At 37.3% G+C, this 24,648-nt stretch overlaps 1 protein-coding gene across 1 annotated transcript in view; it reads left to right on the top strand.

Annotated features, from left to right (window-relative positions):
- Positions 1–24,648, top strand: part of LOC117291147 (papilin-like) — a 66,625-nt gene that overhangs the window by 12,835 nt on the left and 29,142 nt on the right. Inside the window, exons 3-9 of the mRNA XM_033772699.1 lie at positions 3,815–4,029; positions 5,913–6,076; positions 12,883–13,013; positions 18,535–18,658; positions 18,874–18,954; positions 20,238–20,413; positions 23,345–23,477. Of these exons, the coding sequence (XP_033628590.1) occupies positions 3,815–4,029; positions 5,913–6,076; positions 12,883–13,013; positions 18,535–18,658; positions 18,874–18,954; positions 20,238–20,413; positions 23,345–23,477 (1,024 nt within the window). The remainder of the gene's footprint in view (positions 1–3,814; positions 4,030–5,912; positions 6,077–12,882; positions 13,014–18,534; positions 18,659–18,873; positions 18,955–20,237; positions 20,414–23,344; positions 23,478–24,648) is intronic.

Genomic DNA, 24,648 nt, shown 5'->3' with positions numbered 1-24,648 from the left:
AACTGTCGGCTAGGGCCTTTATCACAGGGCAATACGACCATGCCTGTTTCAAGCGGCCGTGATAGAACTAGTAGCTACCCTTTTATTCCCTTAGTAAAACTTGCCTTGAGGTCATTTTATGTGTTATCATGGAGTTGTATTAATGTTGGGATTTTGGAAACTCTTGTTCAACTCATTGTTGGAGATTTATATATTTTAATATTTCTATCACACTTGCAAAATAACATGCACCATTGTGTACCATGTGTCCAGTTCATTAAGTTTAGACATCATTTATTTATGCTCAGAAAAACACCTGTTGATCATTCCCACCTTCATCCTGCTTTAAAGTTGTGCACTTTTTTTTTATTCACCAAAAAAGAATAATTAACAAAATAGTTGCTTCATCTTGGCACCATTCTTAGACCATTAACCCCCTTTTCTAGGGTTTTCTAAATTACACATCTGTCACACTTTTTGGTCTGGCTTTTTACTCCCTCAAAAATGAACAATTAAAAATATACAAATTAAAATAGAAAATAAAAAAGGCATCCTCCACTTTTTAAAAAACCAAGGACAATCAACTGGTGTTTTTTTGTTTGCCTTAGATTGTGATATTATTATTTCTGTGATTCGAGTCTATTTAGTTTCCTCTGTAGATTGTGCGAATGGATTAGTTAATAAAGCACAGCAAGCCACATCCTGAAGTCAAAGGGTGTGATCAATGTTTACTATGGGTTACCCTGATCTGTCGTCAAGAGACATCTCAATTCTCAAATATTCCCAACTTATTTATTTCCACCTGATATCAAGGATCTTGGTATGGTAGTTCCTGAAACCAGGACATTTATTGGAAGTTTACTTCTTGCCTTGCCCCTATGCAATTTGAAATAAAGGTGATCCCACTCCTGCCGCTTCCATGTATTGTAAACTTGGGTATGGTTCCCCCCTCCCAACAAAATATTGACAAAATAGGAAGACTAGATGACTCAGTTGGTAGAGCTCAGGCACATTCATCCAGAGGTATCAGGTTTAAGTCCCGCTCTCGTTAATTAATCTTTGTACGGCCCAAAATCAGGGTATATAAGATGGTTGAAGGGTTTAGTGGGGGTTGGGGAAGCAGCTAGTGTGAAATATACATGGGTTGCAGACTGGTTGAAGGGGTTAACAAAATAATTTCCAAGATTAAAATAACCCATGATTTCATAGGGTTTAATTTCCCATGAGCCTTGTGTTGTTGTTGTTTGCAACCTCCAGACAGGGTAAAGAATGTGTTGTTGCTGTCACCAACAAAATATTGACAACTTTTGAGATGTTTAGAGTAAACCACATAATTGTGGTTAAACTTATGTAACCAACTTCCTGTGCTTACAAAAAGATACCTCGTAACTACTGTAAAAGTAGTCAATACCCCAATGACAAATACATACCAAAGAGTTATCATATTTTGTGTGGGTGGGTTAATCCCCTGGTGTTGACCATAACATCAAACAGCTTTACCAGATAATACAGAAGTTGACTTTTGTTGTGTTCTTGAGTTATCAGTCATCAATCAATATCAGTTTGGGGAATTGGTGAGGCATGGTTGTGGGATGAGTCAGAGCGTCAAGGCTGGGGAAGTCACAATGTCCCCCATGGACTGTCTATTTATAGAAAGGCTTCCCTGCTCCCTGGGAGGACTGGGACTCTGGCAAGACACAAGTGGTTTGGTTGAGGAATGTCTTAAAGGGAATACTGATTATGGGTGTTTTTAGCCAAAACTCTGAGCCCAATTTCATAGAGCTGCATCGACCTAAAGCAACACTCAGCAAAAATTGCAGGATACCAGTAACAAATGGTACATAAGACCATGGCAAGACGGAGCACTTTGGGTGTTAACCTCAATCTGTTAAGCATAATTGTTTTGTGTTTTAGCTACTTGTGCTTGGATTCTTCAGCAACTCTATGAAATTGGACTTTGGTTTATTCAGTTTGTTGAGCAGGTTTCTTTTCTGTTTATCTACAAGCTTTTTTGATTTTAGAAATTATCACAAACCAATTATTGTGTGTAACACTAAAGCACTTACTCAAAGTCGCAGACCATGGCGAATATATATCTCAAATAAATGTCCAATGCCTTTTCCTCGTGCAATCAACACCCAAGTGATTCAACTAAAACTTGTTATAATAAAGTGAAGTAATTTTCATAAACAAGGGTCGTCATAAAATTTCCTTGATCACCAACCTATTTTTATTAAGAAGTGATTCAGAAAATAATCTTCAACATTTTACAATTAACCCTGATTTAATTCAAGAAGATGTTTCTGTCAGTTGCCCAAGTAGGTTTGATTAACGATCTGTCAATCAAACACAATTTGTTGTCCAAAACCAAATACCCAAAGGCAGAATTTCAGACTGAAATTCCTCTACCATTACCAAATCTCAACAAGTTGTCAGATTAAGTCTAGGCCTTCAACTATTTATGTTTTCTAGAATTTAATGACTGGTGGTTTCAAAAGAAGATTTAAGTTAATGCCTCTAGTTTTACAATGGGGGAATCACTTGAACCCCTGGAATGCAGAATCAGCCACAAGTTTCATATTCTAAACCATTTTACCACCCACAGTAAATCAAAAATACATCAGGAACCATTTGGAAATCCTATTGAAACTAAACACTGGCCCAATTATCAGCAGACTGTGTGAATGGTTAGCATTATTGGAGTGAGGCTGGTGGTTTCGGATGTTATTATTTTGTTGACAAACTCTCAGTATGATGTCATCACGTGGCCTTGGATGCATTTCAGAGCACAGAGCAGCTTTTATGCTCTCAGGAATTCCTTCTGTAAACTTCACTGGATAGCATAATTTACTCAGAATGAAAGTCACAAAATAGTTTGCCTTGATGGCTTCTTGGAGCAAATAGTGCAACAAATATTGAGGGTGTATATTCTGAGGCATAATTTCAGTAAAAAGTAAGGTATGACCAAATCTAGTGAAAATTTGGATGTTGGAATCTTGTCAAGTTTTGATTTTAGAATCACCATGAATCACTGTGTGGTTTTGTGGTGGTAGGATCCTTGAATAGGATGACTAGTATTGATATTGGTTTTCATGCTGGGGATGAGGTGGCTCAGGTAAAGGCACATTATTTAACAAACTTTAAGGAGAATACATTCAGAAGAAAAGTGTCTTATAAAAATATTTGAAGCATACCCTAGTCTACCTCTGATTCTGATATACTGCCACTCTGAGTGATGAGTGATTGATTGATTGATTGATTTTGACTGATTGTGATTGATTGATCAACTGTGATTGATTGATTAATATGTTTTGCTTGGCAAAGTGTTTAACTAAAAACTTCACAAACTCTTCTGTATAACTCGGTCTTAGAAGCAGAGGACTCAGAGCTTTAATTTCATAATCGTAAAACATAACAACGGAAAAAGGAACCCAAACACACTAAATCTAGCAAGTGTAATTTTCAAGCTCACACTGTGGATATTTATTGTGTTTTCTCCCAATAGAGGGACGATATTACATTATAGTACACAGTGAAGGCTGAGTGAAGCCATCATATGGGGAAAAAGCAGTGGTTCAGCATTAAATGGCCAAAATAAATAAATGAAGTTGGCCTGCTTCTTATACAGTACAGATTTGTTGGAATTATTTGTGTCCGTCTTGTGTCACGTCTCAGTCTCCCTGTTGGACATTGTCTCAGACTTTGTAGTCTTAACCACAACATTGCTGGAAAATTGAGAATTCGTTTAAGTTTGGTTTAATACCTATCCCCCCCCCACCCCATTAAATACTGAAGAAATAATAAAGCTTTTGTTTCCATTTGTTTTTCTTTGTAGACAATTGAAAGTCCTGTGACTGGAGGTGGGCTAGTTTCTGAAGGTGGTGAGGGGCCAGTTAATGGGTCCATTGATGGGGAGGTTGGTATTGAATCAAGCCAAGGACTGATACCAGAAATTGACACATGGGGTCCTTGGAGCGATGAATGGAGCCAATGTTCCAGATCATGTGGAGGGGGAGTCTCCTACCAGGAGAGAGAATGCATCACTTCAAGGTATGTTTATAGAGCAGGGATGGTGGTATGGTATGTCGAAGCTCAGCTCGGACAAGGAAGAAACCTTGAGCTGTTCTCTGTTTTTTATGAGACGGCTTTTATGAAGTAGAGGGTCTAGGTGATCACTTTAACAAAACCCTCCAACTCTAAATGGCTGCTGCAAGTTTTGCGATTTTTTTAATGTGAGTTTCCTAAAGAGTGACTCTATGGTCAAGTTCAGTTTTGTTATCCACTCATTTTCAAATAGATAAGAGTGGAAATGAAAAATACATTTGTAGGTACCTCACTGCTATTGAAATGTTGTAAAATGCCACTGTGTTTGATACCCTTCAAGTGCAATTTACATTTGTAGGTACCTGACTGCTATTGAAATGTCGTAAAATGCCACTGTGTTTGATACCCTTCAAGTGCAATTTACATTTGTAGGTACCTGACTGCTATTGAAATGATGTAAAATGCCACTGTGTTTGATACCCTTCAAGTGCAATTTACATTTGTAGGTACCTCACTGCTATTGAAATGTTGTAAAATGCCACTGTGTTTGATACCCTTCAAGTGCAATTTACATTTGTAGGTACCTCACTGCTATTGAAATGTTGTAAAATGCCACTGTGTTTGATACCCTTCAAGTGCAATTTACATTTGTAGGTACCTCACTGCTATTGAAATGTTGTAAAATGCCACTGTGTTTGATACCCTTCAAGTGCAATTTACATTTGTAGGAAACCTCACTGCTATTGAAATGTTGTAAAATGCCACTGTGTTTGATACCCTTCAAGTGCAATTTACATTTGTAGGTACCTCACTGCAGATTGAAATGTTGTAAAATGCCACTGTGTTTGATACCCTTCAAGTGCAATTTACATTTGTAGGTACCTCACTGCTATTGAAATGTTGTAAAATGCCACTGTGTTTGATACCCTTCAAGTGCAATTTTCAAATGTATGGTCTGTAGGTTTTTCTACAAAGCACTTTTTAGTTATTTCTGCGTGATTTTTTTGGGATATTCAATTAATTGACCTTTTGACAGGCAAAGGTTTTCTCAATTTTTTTTCATAAAATAAAATGACTTTTGCACTATTTCAACGTGAGACTTTTTCCTATCACTTACATTAGGACTCTGTCTATAGTGGTAAATGAGTGCATGACAAAACTAAATTTGACCTTAGGACAGGGTCCCTATTTTTAAGCTTGGGGAAAGCTGTCCCATTACCCAATGCTGCATGATGCACATGGCACACCTGCCACTGAACCAGTTTCTTCAACCATGCTATAACAATGAATCCAGTCTTCTCGCAAAATAACAGCAGCAGATATATATCATTCCCGCCTTGACAGTATGCGTTGACACTTGCTCAGATTTAATCAACTGTTAATCACCACTCCTGTCTAATGAACTTGGGTGAAATCTCATTAATGCGGAGAGGCTCACAGTATGTGTTGGTTTAGGTTTTGTCAGGTGGTAATTTAGCTAGTATGTGGTCTAAAAAAGGTACAAAGTTTTTGATGATGCGTTATGAGTTTGTTTTGATCGTGGCACTCGGTTTTAAATGTGCATTACTGAAGTTAATAAGTAAGGGTAATGACCAGTGTTCAATTAAATTGGGGCCTGAGCGACCTAGCGACCTGAGAATCACGCGCTTCACAGTGCGACAGAAACGCATAATTTATGTTTGGCAGGGTCATGAAATTGGACCCTGCTTGCTTGAAAATTGTGTAAGCAAAGTGATTTAGTCGTACAATTTTTAGTGAACCATGAACAAAACTTCTTAATCGAATTTCAGTGAATGTTAAGTAATCCGTATCCTTAGCAATAATTTACCCCTTCCCCAAATTCTTGCCCTTGATCACTTTTAATAGTTTGCTACTTTTCTTTTCAACAGGCCTGGTCTTAAACCAAATTGTGTCGGACCAGACAGAAATTACGGTTCCTGCAACATCCAGGATTGCCCAGAAGGTTCCGAAGATTTCCGGCATGAACAATGCTCCAAGTACAACACTGAGCCATTCCAAGGGAATCTGTACACCTGGGTGCCATATCTAGGAGGTGAGTAGACTAATCTATCTTTATCAATGCCTGGCTCTAATGCCTTGATTGACGTGAATAATAACTGCTGTCTTAATGACACCTGTTACCCTAAAATAGAATTCTCTTGGCGCATCAAATGGGCTATCCTTACCAAGTCAAAATCTGAAGTAAGCACTTACAAGTGCAAACAAAATCACTGTTAAACAGATTTTTTGTAAAAAAAATTTTTTGTTAAGCCCAGGTGTGATTTCGTCCAGCAATTTTGCATAGCAAAACAATCAGATGAACTTATTTTGTGCTCACTGAATGCCAATATTGAGTAGCAAATGATGATGTTTGAGTAGCGACAGAAACAGTTTGTGAAACATTTTGCTCTCTGTTACAAGGGAAATCGTTCCCTGAACCCCTTGCAGATGCCCAACACACCACCGCAAAATGCACATCTACCATTTCCATAATTTTGGGAGTCAATTCCTCTCTGTATAATTTGATCCCCAAAACAGCAAACAGATTTGGCACGTGTAAGTGCGCTTCACAATGATTGTGCAAAGGTCCAATAAATGTCTATAATATAAAATTGTCACTGTGTGGTTGCAGAATGTGGTTATTATTGAAAATTAAAAGATTTGGATCTAACAATCCCTCCATATAACACTTGACGCATCATGTGTAATTTTTGTTATCACTGTAAATTCATTGACTGGAGACTGCTTGGCCCCTTGTGTATCCCCAATTTTATGGATGTCTGACTGAAGTTCACATAACACACATTTTTGTGGCTTTTAATGGCCCTATTTATCAGGCATAACTAAACACCATAAATCTCTGGGAAACATTAATCTCAACATCCCAGAAGCAATAAACTCTGAAGAGGGGAATTCTCTCCAGGTTGAGGAAAACAAAAACAACTGATGATAAAAAAATAATAATACAAAATAAAAAACCGAGTAGCCATTTCACGTGTGACCTTAAAAAAGAGAGGTCAGGAAATGGAGACATAATAAATACAAGGGCCAGTCAATTAGCGATTATTGGACAACCACTAGGTTATTATTGGATGCTAACTGGCTGAATTTCTTCCTTCCTCTATGGCCTTATGGGGGTATAAACAATAGAGCAGCCTTCACTCGTGGTACATTGGTACCCAGGATGCGCTACTGTTCTGGCTTCAGGAGGGTTATTATTTTTTTGCTGACAGGAAGTGAGTTTTAGAAAAAGTGTTTATTCACCAATCATCTCCTTCCACTTCACACCAGAAATTGAATCAAAAGCATTTCCCAACGCCGCCCTGGTGGGGGGGGGGGACAAACCCCCAAAAAGTGTTAGACAGAGGAAGTCTAAAACGTTTTGTCATTGTCTCAACTTCTGTTTGTGCTTCTGGTTTTACCGCGTAGCTGATGTGCAGACAGTTACACAACGCCGTTAATATGTTTGTAACAACATCGGTGTTTGGGAATTGTCAAATCATTACCTTTAGGTCTACATTTTAAGCATAACATTTTGCTGTGAACTAAGCTTTTTCTGAACAGGCTATCAACGACTAAGAACCCTGTTTTCTTTGCTTACCAGTTTTCTGCTAATCAGAAATGGGAAGGATACAACTTCATAGAGTCCTCTTTGAGCTGAAAATATTGCTTACCAGTTTTCTGCTAAGCAGAAATGGGAAGGATACAACTTCATAGAGTCCTCTTTGAGCTGAAAATATTGCTTACCAGTTTTCTGCTAAGCAGAAATGGGAAGGATACAAGTCAAAAATGTTACTAGTGGCATGATAGTTTGGCTGTTAACCTTATTCTGGTAAGCATAAATTGTTTGTGCTAAGCTACTTGTTGTGCTTAAGCAGCTCTAAGAAACTTGGCCTTGGTCTGGAAAATGCTGTTCTGCTGTATACCAGGTTAATTCAAAATATTATTTTTTTACAGGGGATTTTAATACCAAAATATCTAAAGCAAACAGTTATTTCTGTGGGAGAAAAGGTAGCCTTGTAGTAAAAGGAAAAGCTATTATACTTCAAACCCAGATGTACTGTAAGGTCATGAATAAAAAGTAATAGTGAACTGGAGAGATGTCCCTGGACCTTACAAGTTACTTCCATGGTCAGAATTTGTCGTGTAAATATCATAAATCAGTTGTGGGAAGTGATCATTCATAGTTGGCATTTCAACACAAGAATTCACTACTGTGGTTAAGAAAATAAACTAAATTACTGAGGGTTAAAATTTCCCCCCAGCCACAAAAACCTGACCATGTGGTGGGATACTGAATTTATTACGAGCTTGCCACTCAGTTCCAAATGATTGACGTCTTAGTTTCTGTCTTTGATGCATGACATTGTACTCACCATGGGCATTGTTTGATTATTTTTCCCCCCACATTTCAAAGAGTATGTATCCAGAAGACAGGTACCAACAGATTAATTTACAGGGAAAATATGTCATTGATCTATTTTTGTTTTTTTAAAAGAGTTCCACTTGTTTTCAACAAACACTCATTTTCAAGCGTTCTCCCTTTTTAACAGTAGTCCATTGGCCAAATGCTGGCCAGTTAAAACACCTGAAGACCGTCACTTTGAAATATGAACCAGTGAAAAAGCTGACAGATAAGTGAAACGCCAATTTAACTGGTCCTGCTGGCCAATCATTAAAAAGTCAAACCCTCTTTTGGTGATCAGTTGATTCAATGAAACTATCAAAGGGGTTTATCTTTGGATAGGAATTGAGTTCACGTTTATACTAAGCTTAATTCATTTGCGACAAACAAAGTAAGCAAAGGTGATGGGGGGGGGGTAGGTTTCAATTTGCGTATAATTATATACGTTTTTTCACAGTATTAGAATTTAGACCATGTCGCCTCTTTATTTGAAAAAACTCCTTCACCATCACTTTAATTTTTCTTTTTTAGAACAATGCATTTCTTTATAGATCTTGGGCCTTTTTTTAAGTTGAGAAGAAAAAAACTGTTTCCTGGTCCCCTAAGGAAAAGCCCTTGTTCCGTGCTCTACTTTCTAAATTAAGAGTCATCTTGGCAGGAAGCTCAATCATGACAATTTCCTTCAAATGAGGTAATTCACTTCTGCGCTTTTCTTCAGTCGGCATTTTGGCAATTGTCCGTGACTTTGCAGAATGGTTGAAGCTAAACTGTTTCATAGAATGTGAACATTTTTATGACTCAATGTTGCAAAATTGAGTGGTTCATTACAGTTAATTATTGATCCTTTTTTTTGCATTTGAAACTTTGTTGTGTGAATTCTTTAAAGACCTGCTTGAACGAAAATGTCAAGTCGTGGACTTTGCTGAATTCAACTTAAAATGTTTTCGATGAATAAGGAAATCGAGTCATATGATTATAAATAGGTTTCAATTGTGTAAAAAAAACAATCATTTTGTATGCCCTTGTCCAGAGCTTTTCTGCGAGATTTGCGAAAAGCCCCGTTACGTAATCACTCTCAAAACGTCATAAGTAGATAAAGCCGCTTTGTTGCAGCGTGGATGTATGACAAAGCAAACTCCCACAAATGAAGTCAGCGGCATTGTCCTTTGACGCCCGCTCTCAACGGCAGAAGTGTTTTTAGTTATTCAAAAAACCTTTAGGTAGGGGCCTGAAAAGTTCAGAAGTGTACACATATCAAAATTACATTAAAATGGTGAACAAGTGCATTATAAACAAGTAAAATCACCATTTCTGTTGAAAACATTCTGCTCAGGTAGCTGTTTAATGGTTGTACCGTAATTTTGCATAAAAGTTCGACTAAAGAGTGATTCAATACTTGGTAAAAACCTTAATTTGATTGACCATTCGATTTTAGTTTTAAAAAAGGGTCAATATCGGGCATAATATATGCATGCTCGTAATGGCGGGAAAACACTGATACATTGGACCATGTTGCTATGCTAGGTTGTCACCAGCGGATTTGTCTATCTTTGATGTCATTGCCCCTTTAAAGTATCTTGTCTTCTCTTGTCAATCAACAAGAAAGCCAAGGGAGGTCCAAGCATGACCAATGTTATGTCAGGAATCACCGGAGATGGTTCGCCCCAACAATGAGCCCCATTGCTTTTGATCAATATCGAACAATGGCGCTTCACACCCATCTACGTCAGGCTATTTTACCCATTGATTGCACCATACAGCAGACTTCCTGTTTCTGTATGGGGTCCGTTTGATCAAATGGTTACCCATGAAATGCTATATTGGTGATCAATGGGAACTCTCCTGAATCATGTATGAAATGTGTATGACAAAAGGAACCACCAGTAGTTCTGTATAAAGGCGATGGCATGAAAAGAACTTATCAAATTGCTTTATCTTCCTCCCTTCAAAAGGAGTTACACTCATGTTACTTCAGGATGCAATTTTGTATGTCATGGGTGTTAATTTAAATCTGTAATCTTGGAAATGATATTCATATCATATTTTTTTTTCTAAAGATTTTTCAATGCAATAACAAAACAAAACTATTCTGGATTTTCCATGCATCCTTCGGCTTTTCCAAATTGAACGATCTCATGACGAAAAGCAGAAACAAAACACCATGTTTTGCAGTTATATTATTTGAATGAAGCTGAAAGCAGGTCACTGCTGAATGTGACCCCCAACCTTCTCCCTAAACCCAACTCCTCTAAATAGAGCAAAACAGAAACCAGACAATCAAAAACTGTTTGTTGTTGCCCGTTTTGTCTCTGAGACGAAACAAAAGAAACCACTAGTGGTTTGGTTTTTGCTTTGCATTCATCCATCCAGACATCCTCGGAAACCAATCAGTTTGAGTCTGCGTTCATTGTCTCATGAGAGCTGAGAGGTTGAGAAGAGTGCACTGAGTAGGCCTACTTGTGGTGAAAAACCCCAGTCAGTGAAATTTATTTTCCCACAAAGTGGCTTGCTGGCGAAACACTGATCAACGCACAGAGAGAGCTGGGTCAATATTGACGATCAATTTAAAAGATCTATTGATAGCAGTAGCTGCATTGTTATGGTTTGGCATTGTTTGTGTCATCTGCCTTTTGTTCGTTATTATTGACTGTTTATGTTTCAGTCACTGTGTCTTTCTAGACGCACACACGCTTCTTCACTGCTCAATCTGATTGGCTCACTGAGGTCATCCAACAACTAATAACCTTGGTGATCGCACATTCTACTTTTAAAGCTTGATTTTTTGTTCGCTCGCATTGCAAGAGAACTTCTGAAGTGTTACAGTATAGCTCTATAAGTATGGAGTCATCAGTAAAGTATATGATCAGGGAGCTACACTGACCATGCACTGACAAAACTTAAGAAGTTTTGTTGTTTCTCATGCAGGCATGATACTCAAGATTCCTTTTAAGTCAGGTTTCAGATTGTTTAGCCCTTGAAAACACCAGCAAAATTGTGATTAAAACACATAGCCAGAACAATTTTCTAAAGCTACACCATGTGTTCATGTAGGTCTGCCCTTCTACTCAATGAAATATTCCTATATTTTTTCAAAGGACCAACTATCATGCCTGGCAGTGAGAAATGAAAAGTTTTCCAGCTGTAGGGATGGACCATTTTGATGCATAAGAGTGTGATTAAGCACTCTTTCAGTTCTAGTGCTGTTTTTACACATTGCTCATTTCGCATTTTATAGAATAAAGTAATCTTAGCCTTTCAAATAAAATCAGCACAAAGTTGGATGAGTGCTGTAAATTGAAATATATACTTTCCCACAAACTCAATTTTTGTGTTTTACATTCAAGTACCAGTAAAAGTAAACATGAAAAGCGCTTCAAAGCGTCTCAATCAAATGTACCAAAACTTGATAAAAAGTTCCACACTCCAATATGTATAGTTAAGAGTTGTTCTGAGGTTTTAAAATGTTAACAGGAGAAAAATAATTCCACTCCACCTGTGGAGAAAATTTATCAATGACCAAATTATTTGTTTGATATGGCCTTATGGAGACACCAACAAGAAAGCATTGACAGTCTGTGTTTGGTGAGTCAACATTTGGGGTCCCTGGGATCCTCACCCTAGTCAAGCTTCCAAACCCGAAATATAAAAAAAAAAATCCACAATATTTTTTTATATTTTTTATTTAAACTGAATAAAGGACCTTATGCTACTCATGTACAAATAACAAATAATGAACGGTGGTATCAGGGCTGGATAACAAAACACAACCCACAGATTTCACGCACTGTAAATTTCTGGTTGTAAATCATTGAGAGCTGCTGAAAGACTTGAGGCTTGCAATAAAAAAATGTTAATGTCAAAGTTCATGTGAGGACATGCAGGAAGTGCCATTTGGCTTGCCCTGGCATAAATCATGCCAGTTCAGTTTCTGGTGGTTGATATTCAAGTTGATGGTATGAAATGATTCTGAATCATTAAAGGATTGGGGTACTTTTGTTAACACAATGTCTGCAGATTTACATTAAACTTACACAGTTTAAAGGCAGTGGACACTATTGATAATTACTCACAGTAATTATAAGTATAAAACCTTACTTGGTAATGAGTAATGGGGAGAGGTTGATTGTATAAAACATTGTGAGAAATGGCTCCCTCTGAAGTGACGTAGTTTTCAAGAAAGAAGTAATTTTCCAGTATCAAGTGATAAAGTGACATTTTACAACATTTTAACAAAGTTAAGAGACTTGCAATTTGTTATCCTAATTTCATAATGCCTCTATTTATAAGAAAAGGAGTTCATCACAAACCTAAACTTGACCTTAGAGCCCTCCCCTTTAAGTGAATGTCCTTGTTTTTGAGTCTGATTCTGCTAAAATATAAATTTCCAAAATGCTTGACTGTTTTCTTTTGAATACTTTTTTGAATTTATCCTTTCTATTCTGTTTTTTCCCCAGCTGAAAATAAGTGTGAACTGAACTGTATGCCAAAAGGCAAGAACTTCTACTACCGCATATCGAAACAAGTTATTGATGGAACACCATGCGAGTCAGACAAGCTAGATGTGTGTGTTAATGGTGAATGCATGGTGAGTCTTTTATTCTTAAATTGTCTGCTTAATGGATTAAAAATACACTTGATGGAGCAAGTTCATTCTCATCCAGTTCTCGTTCTTTGACAAATATTTAACTCTCACTTGAATGTGACAACAAGGCGACAGTGCTGGGTTTTTTTCTCTTTTAAGGTCTGGTTAATGTGGGACCCAAATGTTCCATTTCTGCACCAAATTGTTTGGACTTATGATAAGATTCGGAATGCCTGCAGGCCTGTATGCTTCGTTTTTGAAAGGGCAAGGGCACCAATGCATTTTCTTCTCAGTAAAGGGTACTGTATAGGGGAATTGTAAATATCTACTGGGGCATTTCAAGGGCACCACGGCATAGTCTAGGGGGCATGGAGGCAAATGCCTTCATCAGTGCCTCCCATGAAGTATCAAGCCTGTGCCTGATGAGACAAGCACTTGTTGTCTGGGCCTACCACCAGGGGCCAATTTCATAGAGCTGCTTAAGCATAAAATCTGCCCTAAGCACGAAAATAGCTGGCTTATTTTACACATGTTACTGGCCAAAAGTTCATGCCATGTACATTGCTTGAGACTGGTATTTAGCTGTTGTTTTCTTAGCATAACAATTGAGTGGGGTCTTGGCCGATAATCTGATTTTACTAATAAAGGAATTTTTTTCTTAAGCAGAATTTTTTGCTTAAGCACCTCTATGAAAATGGGCCCAGCCCAACTCTTCTGACTCCTAATGAGGGGATTGGATATAGAAGGAATTGGGACTGTATATTATTTAAATTCAATGAGGGTCTTTCAGCTATTTTGGACAAGTCAAACAGAACCTTTTAAAATTTGACTGAAGAGCGCCAGTCAAGTGGAGAGCTACATGATGTCATTTTGTGTAAATCATCGGGGATTTGTATGTGAGAAAGAACAGTGATCTACCAACATGACCAAAGCACCCAGAGCAGTGAGTCACTGCTGTGATCATTAACACCCTATTCAGTTGATGAGAGGGATTTATCAGAGTTAAAGATGAGGTTGCTGATGTCTGGCAAGTTGGCAAGGGGGTCAATGTCCTCTGCAGTAGCGGGTGGTGGGTATGGGTGGGTATGGGATGATGTGTAAAGTTTATGAAGTACCAAAAGGCATACATGTAGTTCACACAATGGGAAATAGTGAAGAGAGGAAGACATCATCTGGCAGGAGGCAGGCGCATGTCTACTTTTCTAAGAACATCAAAACTAAACAAATTGTGGGGATCAAATCAAAAGGTTTCTTTAATAAATGATCATAATGTCTTTTGGAATATTGATAATGATGCTAAGACTATACTCTGGCATCTGCAGCAGATGCAGGGTTTGGTATTTTCATATATTGAAGAGTTACATTCAGGTCCTTAGATGCCGATTTTTTTTCAGTAAATTATCAACGAGGTGGGCTATTTTATTTTGCAAATGATATGTCGTGTACCGGAGGGGCAGATGATATCTTATCAGGCGGTGACTACTTGATGTTCTGAAACCCCAATTGTGATAACCTTTTGTGATCTACAAGTTAGGGTTTGGGTTAAGGTTAGGGTTAGGGTTATGAAAATACATTAGGGGCATGTCTGAACACTGGGGTGTGGTCCGATCGTAGGGGTGTTTGAACATCCATGTGTCTGAACACTTGGGATGTTTCGGAACATTTAGGGTATCGGGTGTCGGTACATTAGAAAGTCGGAACATTGGTGTGTAACCTTTCACGCGACCATAAAGAGTGAATGCAGGCCCTCCCCCTTAGATAATTATGTGTAAGCCTTCACTTACTTTCAAGACTGCTGTCTGTGAAAGAAAGAAATGCTCTGAAAAAAACTAAAACAAAACCTGGACCAACCATTGCTGGTGTATGGTATAATATAACGCTCATAATTCTGTCTGATCAGTCATTGAGAATTATTGTTACTTTTCAGGTTCAATAAATTTGTCAGAAGATGATGGTATCGCTCAGTCAAAATCTAGATTTGTCTAGGGGGGAAGGGGTAGCGACTGGGGTCTTAAGGCCCCTTCCCTCTCCTGAGGGTTTTATGGAGACCCTGTTTTTAAAGCACCTGGGGGGGGGGGTAAAGTCTCTGAAATATCAGAAGAGGAAAAAAACAAACTACTGAATGACATAAATTAAGCACACCCATGATTTCATATTACTCACAGGATGTGATCATTATTTTTCTGCGATGATATCTAGGTATTTACAATTCTTGTTGTTAGTGAATGCCCTCTATAGGCTGTGCAAGTCTTGCAGGTTTTGAAAGAGAACAAGTATATTAAAGATTAAATTTTTGTATGAACAAACTTTTTTTTAAACTACTTTTTATGAACAGAATTTAAATTTCATGTAGTTGAAATAATGTGTTAAAAATAACAATTTCAAGAAACAAAATTTAAACAGGAGACTAGAATACTTGTTGGCACAGACCAATATTTTGACCAAGCATTGTTTTTGTGCATGCATGCAACTTTTCAGCTAATCAGCTTATTTCCTCTTTTTCTTTTCAAAACAGTGCCACAAAAAACTGAAAAAAGTTGAGTGTGGTCGGCCATTTCCCCTTTCTTTTTGCAATTGGAAAGTCGCTAGTCGGTGAGGATGATTGAAACAAAAAGAATTTTTATCAGAAACACCTGTTTGTGAATCACGCCCGTATTTGTCCAACCACTACATTAATTTAATGATAACGAAAATGTCAGTTGGGCTAAGTAAATTCTAATTTTGTTTGATTTAGAAACCCCATCTGTGAATCATGCCTGTCTCTGTCTGACTATTTCATAAGTTAAATGATAACATAATCATCAGTTTGGATACATTCTGAGTTTGTTTATTTTAGAAACCCCATTTGTGAATCACAAATTACTTGTGTAAAAGAAATGGGAAGCTGAGATCAAATCTTATTCCCCACTTTCTTTCATTGATTTGTTAAATTTATTTTATTTTCATAATACTTCGTTGCTAAATTCTACTCTCCCAAATGTATATTTCAATTTTTATAACCCTTACAGACACTAGACACTATTGGTAAATGTCAAAGACCAGTCTTGTCACTTGGTGTATCAATACAATAACAAACCTGTGATAATTTTAGTTCAATTGGCCGTCGAAGTTGCGAGATAATAATGAAAGAAAAAAACACCCAAGTTGTGTGCTTTCAGATGCTTGATTACGAGACCCCAAAATCAAATTCTGAGGTCTCAAAATCAAATTCGTGGAAAATTATTTCTTTCTCGAAAACTATGTTACTTCTCACAATGTTTTGTACTATCAACCTCTCCCCATTACTAGTACCAAGTAAGGTTTTATGCTAATAATTATTGAGTAATTACCAACAGTGTCCTCTGCCTTTAAAACTTTAATATGGTTGGCATCAACTTGGTCCTGGAAGTTTGAATTTAAGTCCCAAGATGGTAATTTATAACCTAAACTCAATTCTACACAATTCCAAATACAATATTTATGTAAAGGTTAACTTTATCTTAACAATTGATCCGTGTGAAATGTAAACTTTATTTTAGATAAAATGGCTAATGCTAACAGACTGCCTATCTTAAGACAACAGTGGCAGTAGTAAACCTGTTCCATTACCCACGGCCCAACAAAGTTTGAAGCAATATGGAGCTTTTGATAATTTATATGCAGTTTCATTATTTGATGTAAATTTTTTACATTAAAAACATGGAATCGTGATTGCTTTTGTTCTCAAAGAATTAATTCTGGGTGTTTATCTTGAGAAAACATTCTTGCTTCGAGGGAAGGTATACGCTCAGTGCTCACTTTTAAAATTAATGTCAACAAAAAAACTTAAGTTAGAAGCCTGCAGCAGCTTTTGAAATTATACAGCTTATTGAGAAACCTTTTACTTCGAAGTAATTGTGGTTATGTAATAGATATAAGTGTTTAAGCCACAAAATTTGAATCTAACATTTTTTTCTGATTGTGTATTCTTATTGGGAACTATTATTCCTGCATCTCTAAAAAAAGAAAAAAGATCACCTCTTGAGACAAGCAAACAGTTCCAATAAACAAACCAAGCAGCAAATCTCTTCAATCCGCTGCATATAAATCATTTTCCTTAGCCGCTCTAGGACTGTGGAACCATCTTCCCTTCACAATACGCACCTCAAATTCACTGCCTATTTTCAAGAAAGCACTTAAAAAACATCTTTTTCCTTAGTTTCTGTTTATTGCTTTATTGCTCGTTTGTTGTATTATTTGCATTGCTATTGTTTGTCTAAAGCGCTATGGTCTAAATGAAATGGTGCTTTGTATTGTATACTTAACCTTTAAATGAATGAATCAACGCTGCGTTATTTCTTTTAGATAAAGACATTCAAGATCAGGGATTTACCTCTGAATCTGTTATAACTATTATTCTAAAACCCCTGCCCCCAAGCTACCTAATAATAACTCCATCACTGTCAGAATGATGATCACTGTGTAGACATGGTCCCTATGGATTCATCATTATAATGGCCACAAGGGTTTGGCCACCTGTGCCTACAAAACTATTACTCACAACGGCGGAATGCCGCCTGTGTTTTGGAAGATACTGTTATTGAAAATGAAGACAAAGTATGGGGTTTTTAATATCAACTTGGGTGATCAAACTAAACAAATTTGATTCCCTCCCTATAAACCAAACCCCGAGAGATAATGTTTTGCTGGGTCAAAGGCCATGGGATTGGATTGCCAATTATAAAAAGCTTAAACAAAGTTGATGATGCTGTGGGAGCAAGATAAGTTTTGGATTATGTAGGAATAATTTGGACGACTGACTCAGAGGAAAGTCACTGCCATCTGAAAATTATAATACCTATGGGAACATTCTCAGGGCTGCAAGTTAAATCTTTGAGAGGACAAGGCAATTTTCATTTTGCAAAGGGCCCTCAGCGTTCCCCCTTAACCGATAGCCAAATGCTAGTTAAAACACCTGAGGACCAGTGGAAATTCCCTCCAAATTCTCTACAATTCACCCCCGAACAAAGATATTGACAAAATAGGGACACTGCCAACATAGGGCTAGATAGCTCAGTTGGTAGAGCGCCGGCACGTTAATCCGGAGGTCGTTGGTTCGAATCTCACTCTAGTCAATTCTTTGTTCAACCCCAAAAATCAAAAACTTTCTTGAGATGACTTTTGGACTCTTTGTTTTGTTTCATACTTAAAAGTTTCGAGTTTACTACGTTGCTACTACACCCAGGGATTAATGTTTTCAATTAATTTGTTTCTTAAGAAAAACAAGGTAACTTGTTTATTTAAATTTAGTTGTAATGCACATTTTTTTCTCACCAAGTGTTTGTGACTAACTTTGGGATAAATGATCAATCGAAAGAATTAAGATAAGCTCAAAGTATGCTTGATCAAAGGGGTGATACATATTTGACAGTCTGTTTAGTTTCATAAAATAAATATTGCAACAAACTTGTAGCAACTGATAACAAAATTTATAAGTTTATAAAAACAAACCTTGGATTCAATATCTTCAACCTGGTTGTCTTGAACTTGCCATGTCACCTTTCAGAAAGTTGGATGTGACAACATGCTGGGATCTAATGCTAAGGAAGATGTCTGCCGAGAATGTAATGGGGACGGCTCATCCTGCAAGGTTGTCCAGGGTGTCTTCAAAAGAAGAAAACTACCATTTGGTAAGTTCTTTCTCATGTTGTTTGTGTTGTAAAAAAAAAAAAAGTTGGGGGGTACATTTTTGGGGAACAATTTTGCAGATAATTACCAAGTAAATCATACCAACAGTTTAATTCCAGGATTCTCCCCATGCACAAGCTAGTGTATCAGACCAATACGTGTGTTTTGTATTTTTATATTTATTTATATTTATAACCTTTTTTTTTTGCAACGACAGGTTACAATGATATCCTGGTGTTGCCGGCTGGAGCTATGAATATCAACATCACTGAGGTCAAACCGTCCAACAATTTCTTGGGTAAGTATCGCAGGGATATGTCTCATATTTCATAGATGTTTATTTTACATTAGAGATGATGAAAATGATTATGTTCTTGTCTGTACACCAACGTATCAAGAACTGGAACTTGGTACTTGTAATGAGTCCTGTGAAATACTCTTTCTTTTTTGAATCCACAGTCGACCATACAAAACTGATTTCTGATTTTGTAATTTTCAAAAGAGAGTACTGGGATAACAACATTGATTGCAACAATCAGTGTTAGGAAAAATATAGACCAACAGTCTGACACTTACGTACAAAGATCTAGTTATTTTGGTTATGAATGAGGCGTGCACTCGTTCTCTACTAATTTGTTTCAAGGAGTCGAGTTTCAATGCAAAATTTGTGGACTGGCAGACACTAGGGACAATAATTGTTACAGCAATGTGCATTTTGTCCTGTTTCTGCTCAGCAGAAATTGTCTTCTCTCAGCAAATTTGTAACCCTACTTTGGTCATTAACTGCTACAAAGCATTTAATAAAACCTTATGGGGTTATTCTACAGGACTTCCCATCAATCATCTATGCAAGATGAAGGCACAAAATATGTTTTGTTCATTTTCCAATCCCATTTTTTGGGTGAATTGCTTTCTATTTTGAAGCGTCTGGTAAACTGGTTAAAAAATTGTAGACATTTATTTCCCCTTGCACTTGACCATAAGGGACGATTTTACCAGAAGTCCAGGCTGTGTCCTTTGCCTAACGGAATTAAAGTTACAGAAGTTGTTTATGAATAAATCTAACACAACACGCATACTTGGGACAGCTGAGGCTTGCTGTGTCAGTTATTAGCTGACTCAATTGTGGTTGTTTTTAAAATACTTTTGCAGAGGTGGCAGAAGTTTTTAGAATCATCAGAAAATACTGGAGGCTTTTGAAAGCTGGAGGCTGTTTAAAAAAGTGCACATCCCATGGTTTAAAATATTTGCTGATTCCATTGCCAACCCAATGCTGACCTTCATGATTGACATTGCAAACATTAATTCATACTAGAGAAACAATTCTTTGTTCTGAGAAAATGTCCCCCACTAAATGAATCATGGAGTTACAACATCTGGACCAATATGTTCTATTTAGCAATTTGGTTTGATTTTTCTGGTGGATATTTCTTTTAGTCTACTGGCGTGTGAGAACAGACTTTTCAGTTAATCATGCTTTTTGTTGAAGGTGTGAAAGACATGTCTATTGGTTTCGTAAATTTACTCTTGGCTGTATAAGATGAATACTAGTTTATATTATTTTGTTGTTCTCTTTCACAGCATTGCGTAACGCAAACGGACAGTACTACATCAACGGTAATTTCAGCATCGACTTCCCCCAGCCATTCCAAGTAGCTGATACAATAGTCTACTACGAGAGAGACCTGAATTCACCATCCTATGGGTCAGAGGTCATCCACGCCCTGGGGCCCATTTCAGAACCGTTATTTGTTGTGGTACGTGTTGGGTTATGAGATAAAAGCACCTTTTAAAAAAGAAGGCCTTGAGCAGAAATCCGATTTGAGTATTTTACCAGTGTTTTGGGGTTTGGCGGTATCTGTATTTAAAGCTACAGCTACAACTGTTGCTAAGGACAGTCTATACTTTAACACAAAATGACAGGGAAATCTAGCCATGTCCTTAGACTGGTTAGTGTTCTCCCTTACAGTGGTCCGCTGGCCAAATGCCAGTTAAAACACATGAGGACCAGTGAAACCTCACTCCAAATGGTGGGATTGGCTTGTTTAGTGTTGAAAAGCATCCCTGTTTCAATTGAAATATGGACAAGTGAAAAGTTTTTGGACTAGTGAAATGGCAAGCTAGCTACATGTAGTCTTGCTGGCCAGTCAATAAAAAATGAAAGGTAAACCCTTTTATTCAGACAGTGCAGGGTCCTTAGTAAATACCATTTAAATACCAAATTTTTTTTTATATTTTTTTTTTAACACATATTGTGTTAAATGGCCCAGAAAAAAAGGCAGGGTCATGGCCCTTTGATAAAATGACCAAGTAGAACAAGCACCACGTTGCAAATGGGTTGCACAGGACAGTTGCACATACAATCATTCCTTCTTGGTTTTTTCAAAATAGATTTTAATTGAGTACCACCATGCATCGAGTTACTCGTTTTCAGCATCTGTACAAACAATATCTGTGCCGACACGCATCCATGTCATTAAACGGCCATGAGGTTTTTGCTCGGAGTTATTTATAAATTTTGTCTTAATTGAGACTTCGATGTTCTGATTGAAGTGTCATATTTTCTCGGCGGAGTTTCTGAGTTGCAGCGAAACCAGGTGAATGATTGGGAGAGACGTCTGCATGCTTAAAAACACTCTGTTGTTGCAATTAAGTTATGTGGAGCTGTTGATTGAAACGGGATATCCACACCGTGTCCTGTTTTAAAAAAAACCAACCCTCCACACTAAATGTCCGACCTATGTGTGGTTAACTGAGGAAGAGACAATTTGGCCAAGTCAAAATGGTGGAACAGGTGGCGGACATTTTCTATTTGAAACAATTAACCACTTCCTAAATTATGTAACTCAATTATAATAATCGAAAAATGAGATTTATTGCATTTAAAAAATAATTAAAAATTGTGTAGGTCTGATAATAATTTTAAGAAACATTAGAGCAAAGTTTTACCTTTCTCCTTTTTGGAAGATTGAAATACAATTTGTTATGTTTTTATATTTTTTTATTTGACACACAGTTCTACTGGTGTTTTAAAACATTTCAAAAGTTGCAGACAGATGCCGAATTGAATTTGAAATACAGCATTATTTTTTTGGTTAAATGTCAAGATATAGGTTGTAAAGCACAAAAACCTTCGCAACTTTTGGAGAAGGAAAACAAAAAAGTCTGTACACGCAACTTGTGCGCGTGCGTATGAAGCGTGAACATTATTGCATAACACCAACAGGTCTGAACAGCAACATAAAAGCAAGTTGGATAAACAGGGGAAGCCACTCCTTTTCAAAGGAAGGACATTGTAATTTCTCGGTTGAAGAGCTTCCTAAAAAAAATTAAGTTAGTGTGGGTTAGATTGATTCTAGCATTCCTCAAAAATCGATCCAACCAGATTTTGCTTTTAGAAACTTTTTCATTGTGACCGGCCTTTAAAAATACAGTCCCACTTGAAACAAGTCAGTGACTCATACATGTCTGGATGAAAGTCTCTGGAGTTGTCAATCGATGTCAATAAAGAGGTATCAAGTTGTCACTAAGCTCTCTGACACTTAGCCCCTGGGATTGGTCATAAGTAGCACTGATTGACTGATATGACCCAGTTTTTTTTGTTATCCAAACCAGACACAAGTCAATCGGGGCTATTTGCAGAGAACATCCACTTCACTTGTTTCTTATGTTCAGAGGCAATTCTGTTGCTTGACTTTTGACACCACTTAAACGTAGACCATGAAGATATTATTTTATGATTTTTAAATTGATTTCTAAATGAAGCACCCACTGAATCTACTTGATGTTGTGCATTGACATCAATTTGCTGGCGTCAAAGAGCATAGAGCATATATTGATACCTCACCATGCAATGCCTCAAGCGTAGAGCATGCTAAGAGGTATTGCCTTGATGAACAAATTATGTAAAATGTAAAAGAATTTAAAGTGCACGGATTTATGTTCGGGCGTTGTAAAGGACGCAGGAGATGCAGGAGTGATCGATCTACTGTCCTCAATGCCCTCCGCCGGTCAACGAGTATTGTTGGCTTGGACTAAGAGTCATAGCTTGTTGTGACTTGCGACTTGACTTAACTCGCACAATAATGACTTTTTGAGACCAGGCATGATATTATTTCTAATTTAGTTTAGTTTCTGATTGTTTTGCCCTTGGAAAAACAAATTGAGCTTGAATAGCCTGAAATTTCCATTGATGCATATACCATGTGTTTATGTAGGTCTGCCTGCCCTTGTGCTCGGTACAGTACTCCCAACTATTTTCCAAGGACCAACTGTGATGTCTGCTTGAGACTTGACTTGAATTTGATTTGTAACTTTGACTTGGTTACAATGCAGCTGGTGACATGCTTGCTAAGCAAAAAAAATGCATCAAATGACAATTCAACAACCCGACCTGTGGTCTACCTCTGACAAGACAATAGCGTCTAAGCTTGTTCAAGTTACCTTTGTAGGAATGAAGTCATCAAAATACAGCAAAAAATAAAAAAAACAATAAGATTTATTATACCGCGCTTAATACTACGTTTCTAAGTGTTATGGTGCTGATGTCCTAGAGACTTTTAAGTAAAACCAGGGCATCAGCAGCAAAGATACAAAGTTAAAAAGAAAAGCAATCACAAAAGCAGATAGTAAACATGGGAAAGGTTAACAAAAAGGTAACTGTTTTGTTTTGATTGTCACTATTGCAGCTTGTAACACAAGAGAGAAACTACGGGATTTCACACAGCTACGCAGTGCCGACCGGGAGTGAAGGTGCCAAGCCAGACACCTATCGTTGGGTACTCGAACCTTTCACAGAGTGTACACGGACATGTGGTGGCGGTAAGACAATGCTTTAAGCTTTGATTATAAAATCTGTGTGCCACCCCCTCTGCCTTCCCTCTCCTCTCCCTCCCCCAGGCCTGGAATTATCTTTGAGAGGGCAAGTCCATTTTCATTTTGCAAAGAGCAATCAATTGGAAAATCTTAAAGTCTAAGGGACCGATTTACAGGCCGCCAAGGCTAAAAACTAGGGTCAAACTAGGGGGCAGCATGGCCTCCGTGGAAGTCCTGTCGCCTGCTCCCTCCCCTGAAAAACCACCAATTCATTAAATAAATCAGTAAATATCAAGGTTTATTAGACATTTAACGTATTAGTGCCCTAGGAAACTGTAAACTCTGTACAAAGTAGAGTGTGCTCCTCAGTTTTCTCTTTTTTGGACAAAACAAATTTACCAATCTGATTGATTGATTGATTTCCCCCTTGCGAGACCAATGTGTTTTGAAACACACTTGTGCACAGTTTTCATATACCTTGATCAAGTGTTATCAAACCACTGACAGCCAGAACTTAATCATTTAATAACAAGTGGTTTTATTGCAGCGTGTTGTCCTCAATCAATCACTCACTGGGCATAAAATGCAAACCTTGGCTGCTTCCTTGGTTGTTTTACTGCAAGTCTGTTATTGAAGTATGTTATATCTTTGAAGCCTTATTTTACTGCTTGGAATTGTCTGTGTGTTTGTTTGTTTTGTTTTTTTCCCCCACAAATTTAAAGAAAATTGGTTTTGTTTTATACCTGAATTTTTTTTTATAAGACTACGGTATTTTTTATGTACATTAAAAAAAAACTCACTCTTCTGCTGGAAACGGCTTTTTTTGATTTTGTTTTTGATTTTGTTTTTTGAAGAGAGATTTTCTTTTTCAAAATCTAGATGTATTTAACAGCTGGATCAGTCTATTTTGAGTCAAGGGGGTAATGGAAAGAGATCTTTGGATTATGACCCAGGACTGCACCCCACCTAGATTTTGAAAATACTTTTAAATGATTGGTTTTTTTGTGGGGTTTACAAGTATATTGGAAGCTTATGTTATTTAAAAGTTATTTTCCAATTGACGACTTGCTTGAAGTCTTGATATAGCAGCTTAGTCTGAGGAATGCTAATTCAAGCCGTAACTTGAACAGTAGTTTGTTGTGCCAAACATTGTTCAAATCTAACTTCAAAATAGTTT

Source organism: Asterias rubens, chromosome 1 (assembly GCF_902459465.1).
Source record: "Asterias rubens chromosome 1, eAstRub1.3, whole genome shotgun sequence".
In the NCBI taxonomy this organism is placed as follows: Eukaryota; Metazoa; Echinodermata; class Asteroidea; order Forcipulatida; family Asteriidae; genus Asterias; species Asterias rubens.
Note: the sequence above shows the minus strand (reverse complement) of the source record. Positions and strands in the feature narration are given on the sequence as shown.